Genomic DNA, 6,277 nt, shown 5'->3' with positions numbered 1-6,277 from the left:
CCCCGCCACAGCAGCACCCAGGAAACAGCGTTTATACGCATTAAATTTCAATCTATTCTGTCTAACGCCGCTTCTAGGGTAACATTAAATATGCTAACATTAAACCTGTTTTTGGAAAAACGCCCAAAAAAGTTTTGTTTACGTGGAAAAAAAAATGATTCAGAGAGCGGCATGTTTTTTTTTTTTTTGCATGTTTCTAAACCCGGTTTCTTTTTTTTTCTTTTTCTTTCAATTGTTCATATATTATTAATGCATATAAAATCAAGTCTGCATATCTATCACCAGTAAGTTTGTCTTTTTATTTTATTTGTACTATTATTTATTTACTGCAATTCTTTTTTTCTGCCACTCACAGTTAAGAACTTACACACAGCACCTGAACAGAACAGAAGAAGGGCACAAGAGTGACTGAAATAGCTTTTTAATATTTAAAATGTAAACACATACATTGTAACAGAAAATAATGGCCACGGTGGGACATCTAAAATGATCTATTAACCTTTTGTTAAACACAAAATGTCCTGTTTGTGAACTATGAATGTCAAGACCAGTTTAACATTATAAAGTGCTTCAGTTTTGGACCAAAGACAATACTTTGTTTCTTCTTCTTCTTCTTCTTCTTCCACGTCATTCAATGGCAGCAGGGGTTGTTGCTTAATTTCTGAGGGTGTCTGACTAAAAAGCACCTCGTGATAAAAAATAAACTCAATCAGTAGCACCTCATTGCTTTTGGTCACTTCACACTGTTGGCGAACAACAACGGTGCCATTGGTTGAGATCATAAAAGTGGTATAATAAACTAAACATAAGCATTTAGTATAAGGAGGCACATCCTGAGATATTAACTCCTGTACCAGAGGCCTATGAATGTCATTTCTAAGAAAAAACCTGTAGCTGTCGTCTCTCAAGGCCTTACTGTAATCGCACAGTGTAGACAACAACAACAACAACACAAATGTAACATTTAGTAGCCTGCTGAGAGCCACTAATATCCAACAATGGTTTTAAACCACTTGACCTGGTTTGGCACGGAAATGATTTGTGTCTGTACAGTTTCACACAACATGAACTCGCCTCCGCTTCGGGCCCTTTTGGACAACTACGAATCTCCCAGCGAAGTCCCACCAAACTCGCCTCAAGATCAGCGAGCATCTGTTGAAACCCACGCAGAAATACTTCAGGATAACAAAGCTAGAGCATGCTTGAGCTTACAATGGCGTCCTAAACATGGCATCCATGTAAAGCATGCAATTAACTTCTAAAGTCATCCGCTCCGTCTTCACAGTAGATGTAAATATCACTGTAGCTTTGATGACAGTGTGTGCTCCACGCTTCGAGTCCATTAGCGGAGTGTTGTTTCAAGGCACGACACTTTCAAACACTTGACAACAACAATAGTAATACATTGCACGTCATTGCATCAAAATATCATTTGAGTATAGTTTTAAAATGCATGTCTAAAAAAGTAAAGTACAAAGACTTAGAGTAGTTGCTGAAATGCAAAGTTTGAAGCCTGTGCTAAACGAGGAGATGAATTCGACATCTCATTGGCAGTGTCTGAATGATGTTTTCGCAGACGTCTTGTCAATCAAACATTCACCGCTAGTGGAGCGAACAGCTTCAAGTTTCCTCACGTTCACCGCGACGGGGCGACAAGCACCAGGCTCGGCCTCCCTGTCATCGGTGTTTGTTTTACTTCAGTCTTTTTTGCATTGATTTGCATTGTTTGTTTCAGTAGTGTGTTTCAGGTCCAGCGCCCTCTTGTGGGCACAAACACACACAGCTGAAATTGAACAAAAAAAACGAAAGAGTAGTACAAAAAAACGACATTAGTTCCGTGAAGGTGGATTTTTGTATCCATTGAATGGCGGATCACACCACAGTGTCTTTGGCCTTCTCGTCTACGAGGAAGGCGTTCAGGTGAGAAATGTCCACAACGGCATCGTTTTTGTTAATGTCTTTTAAGTGGTCCTCGTCACTTTGGTCCTTGGCAAAATTGACAAATACCTGAAATGAGCAGACAAACAAATATAAGACTCAACCAATGGCGTTTACATAGTCTTGAAATCTTATTTGTAATTTTGCATTTTTGTTTGCATTTTACTGCAAGTTTGTAGTTTTTGTTCTTTCTTCCATTTTTTTTGTTTTGTTTACACTAACACTCAAAAGTTTGGAGTCAGCAGGATTTTTTCATGTTTTTAAAATAAGCCTTTTATGCTTTTATGCTTAATTTAATTTTTGCTTATTATAACAGTAATATAATGAAATATATATTGAAATATTATTGCAATTTAAAATGACTTAATTTTATAACAGCTGTTTTGTTAATTTGTTTCCTTATTTTAATTGTTGCTGATTTATTTTAAAATATTACAATTTAAATTAATTATATAATAGCGTTTCTGCTTAATGACATTTTTGCTTATTATAACAGTAATATTACGAAATATTATCACAATTTAAAATAATTTAGTTTTAAAATAGTTTCATTCAATTTTTTCCTAATATTATTACAATTTAAAATAACTGTTTTCTATTGTAATATATTTTAATTAGTCTTGAAATCTTATTTGTAATTTTGCATTTTTGTTTGCATTTTACTGCACATTTGTAGTTTTTGTTTTTGTTCTTCCATTTGTTTTAGTGTTTTATTTACACTAACACTCAAAAGTTGGGAGTCAGTAAGATTTTTGTCTTTTATGCTCACCAAGCAAGTTTATTTGATCAAAAATACATATTATGAAATATTATTGCAATTTAAAATGTAATTTTATTGTAGCTTTTTGCTTCATTTTTTGCTTCATTTAATTGTTGCTTATTATAACAGTAATATTATGAAATATTAAAATATTACAATTAAAATGTTGCTTATTTTTCTTATTATAACAGTAATATAATGAAATCTTGAAATATTATTACAACTTAAAATAACTTAATTTTATAACAGCTGTTTTGTTTTTTCCTTATTTCAATTGTTGCTGATTTATTTTCTGCTTATTATAACAGTAATATTACGAAATATTGAAATATTATTACAATTTAAAATAACTGTTTTCTATTGTAATATATTGTAAAATGTAATTTATTCCTGTGCTCAAAGCTGAATTGTCAGCATCATTACTCCAGTCTTCAGTGTCACACGATCCTTCAGAAATCATTCTAATATACTGATTTGCTGCTCAAGAACATTTCTGATTATTATCAATGTTGAAAACAGTTGTGCTGCTTCATATTTTTGTGTAAACCGTGATACTTGCGTTATTCAGGATTTTCTGATGAATAGAAAGTTCAAAAGAGCAGCATTTATTTGAAATTGAAATCTTTTGTAACATTATAGGTGTCACTTTTGATCAATTTAATGTGTCCTTAAAAAAATTATTGATTTCTTTAAAAAAAAAAAAAAAAGCCCTGCAGTGTGGAGTTTTCAGAATTTTTGTGTGTTTTCTGACTCCAACAATTATGTATTGTCTGCTCAAGAACATTTCTGATTATTATCAATGTTGAAAACAGTTGTGCTGCTTCATATTTTTGTGTAAACCGTGATACTTGCGTTATTCAGGATTTTCTGATGAATAGAAAGTTCAAAAGAGCAGCATTTATTTGAAATTGAAATCTTTTGTAACACTATAGGTGTCACTTTTGATCAATTTAATGTGTCCTTAAAAAAATTATTGATTTCTTTAAAAAAAAAAAAAAAAGCACTGCAGTGTAGTAGTTTTCAGAATATTTGTGTGTTTTCTGACTCCAACAATTATGTATTGTAAACTGTTGCACTTTTAAATCTGAATGCCTTTTAATATTTAATGAAAAAATTAAATTAAATTACATTTGTGCATTTAGCAGACACTTTTATCCAAAGCGACTTACAGTGCATTCAGGCTATACATTTTTTACCAGTATGAATATGACAGAAAACATCTTGATGCGCTCTTACTTGGTCTAAAGTGGTCTGTGAGACGGAGTAGTCCTCGATGTGGAGCTGCTCTTTGTTCTTGGAGAGGATGTTGAAGATGCGGGCGAGGGATGTCAGCGACGAGGGCAGCTGGTACTGCAGCATGTTCCTGTGCTTCTCCTTCAGCGTGCTTCCCGGCAGCTCCCGCTCGATGAACTCTATCACCGGCTGCAGCTGTGGATCGGCCCCTGCCACCCGCAGGATGATGGTGTACCCGTCACCGAACCTGGAACAGCCACAGCAAAAGAGCTCAGCCAACTGATTCAAAAGAGTCGATTCACTGGAATGATTCAAAATCCTGATGTGTAACCTCTTACTTGTTCTTTAAGTGCTGCACACTGCCCAGGCAGCGGAACCTGCCGTTCACCATGATGGCCATACGAGTGCAGAGCGCTTCACACTCCTCCATACTGCAGAAAAACACAGCAAAGTCATGCAAAGAAGTCAGATCACAAGAATAAACCACACTGACTGAGGCTCTCTCACCTGTGTGAGGTCAGGACGACCGAGCGTCCCTCTTTAATGATGCTGAGGATGCAGTTCCACAGGGCCCGCCGGGCTTTGGGGTCCATCCCAGTGGTGGGTTCGTCCTGTAACCACAGCAACAGCCAGGTTAACCGTTGCCCACAAATTCAGCAGGAAACACAAGCAGAACACCATAAAGAGTGGGAAGAGCGTTGATCATGTTCCTCCACTCTGACTGACGGCCTTCAGGAAAATGGAGCGCTGCGCTGCCTTGCTTTAACTGCTGGTTCCTTGGGAATTAAACACTTTACAGTGTATTAAAAATGTGGCAAGAGCCAAAGGCCGCGTGGGTGTCGCTTTTGTTCTAGGAAAATGAGGTCTGCCAAACAGCCGATCTGATGACTGTTACACAAGTGCAGATCTTTTCATGAATTGCAGATGACCTATATAGACCTGTATGCAGTGTTTTTTTGTTTTTTTAAGAGTACGAGTATCATTTTTGGTGGTTTTGAGTCTGTTTTGAATTCAGTACAATAACTAGGTATAGGTTTTGCTCTGATTTTGCTTCAGTTTGATGGTTAATACCAATAATTCACCTCACAAAGCACACTGTGATTGGCATACCATTTATTATATGCCTTCATTCATGTGAACAGCAAGCGTTTTTTCCTTTCTTTTAAATTCTGATAATATTTTTTATTTTATTTAGCTTTTAATATATATTTTTTTATTTTATTTATTTTGCTTGACTTTGATAACTAGGCACAATTGTATAGTTGCATTTGTATTTTATTATGCCTTTTATGCATTTGCAATTTATTATTTACACGTAGCATTGCTTTTCCCTGCTCTGCAGAACAATCAATACAAACCTGTGATGCGGTTTTGGATTGTGATGCACTATTTGAATAAATGATCATAAAGTTAGTTGCACACTCACCAAGAACACCACTGGTGGTCCTCCGATGAGCGCCATAGCAGTGGAGAGCTTCCTCATGTTTCCCCCGCTGTAGCTTCCTGCTGCTTTGTCTACATACTTCATCAGGCCCAGTTTACGAATGCCCCAATCTGCCACCTGCGACCAACAAGCAACAAATCAGATCCCTCAATAATCAGCTGCGACATTAGTACTCAGACTTTCCCTATCAATGGCAGCTAAAAACCGACCTCGCACACTTCCTTCTCTGGGACGCCCCGCAGAATGGCGTAAAACTCCAGATGTTCTCGGCCAGTCAGCAGATCACTGATGGCATCAAACTGCGGACAGTAGCCCATATTCTGATGCACTTCATCGATCTCTGTCAGCACGCTGCAGAAAACAAGCCAAAAGTTTGGTACTATTATGAAAAGGGTCATGAAACACATTTTTGAAATGTTATGTGAGTTTTTTAGGGTTGCACTAGCATAACAATGACCTCGAAGTCACAAAAACTCCTGTGTTTAAAGTATTACTGTTTTAATTTTTGTACCTCTTTCCTGCCAAGTAGGCCTCTCCGCTAGTGACAACAGAATCTCCTGTGAGCATTTTGAAGGTGCTTGTCTTTCCAGCTCCGTTCACGCCGAGCAACCCAAAACACTGACGAAAGAACATAATATCATCAAAACCCTAATCAGCATCAGTTTATTCTAATCATACAAGACCAGGCTGAACTAAACAAACAAACCAGTTTATTTAATAAGAAGACAGATAGCTGATCTCACCTCTCCTGGTGGGATGCCCACACACAGTCTGTCTACAGCTGGCTTCTGTTTTCGCTTATAAACCTGCAGAATGAGAAATATTATTATATATTATTATAACAGAACAACAACACTGAGATATATATATATATATATATATATATATATATATATACACAT

At 36.4% G+C, this 6,277-nt stretch overlaps 1 protein-coding gene across 5 annotated transcripts in view; it reads right to left on the bottom strand.

Moving 5' to 3' along the window:
- Window positions 1-405: 405 nt before the first annotated feature.
- The window catches only part of abca1a (ATP-binding cassette, sub-family A (ABC1), member 1A), a 41,364-nt gene continuing 35,492 nt past the window's right edge, over window positions 406-6,277 (bottom strand). For all 5 annotated transcript variants that reach the window (XM_016258291.1, XM_016258294.1, XM_016258293.1 and 2 more), the window contains 8 exons: window positions 6,119-6,181; window positions 5,887-5,993; window positions 5,585-5,726; window positions 5,358-5,492; window positions 4,439-4,542; window positions 4,270-4,362; window positions 3,935-4,178; window positions 406-2,007 (listed from right to left, as the gene is read on the bottom strand). In XM_016258291.1, the coding sequence (XP_016113777.1) occupies window positions 1,873-2,007; window positions 3,935-4,178; window positions 4,270-4,362; window positions 4,439-4,542; window positions 5,358-5,492; window positions 5,585-5,726; window positions 5,887-5,993; window positions 6,119-6,181 (1,023 nt within the window). In that variant the 3' untranslated portion in view covers window positions 406-1,872. The remainder of the gene's footprint in view (window positions 2,008-3,934; window positions 4,179-4,269; window positions 4,363-4,438; window positions 4,543-5,357; window positions 5,493-5,584; window positions 5,727-5,886; window positions 5,994-6,118; window positions 6,182-6,277) is intronic.

The sequence above is a fragment of the Sinocyclocheilus grahami genome, unplaced genomic scaffold (assembly GCF_001515645.1).
Source record: "Sinocyclocheilus grahami isolate Dianchi unplaced genomic scaffold, SAMN03320097.WGS_v1.1 scaffold1668.1, whole genome shotgun sequence".
Lineage (NCBI taxonomy): Eukaryota > Metazoa > Chordata > Actinopteri > Cypriniformes > Cyprinidae > Sinocyclocheilus > Sinocyclocheilus grahami.
Note: the sequence above shows the minus strand (reverse complement) of the source record. Positions and strands in the feature narration are given on the sequence as shown.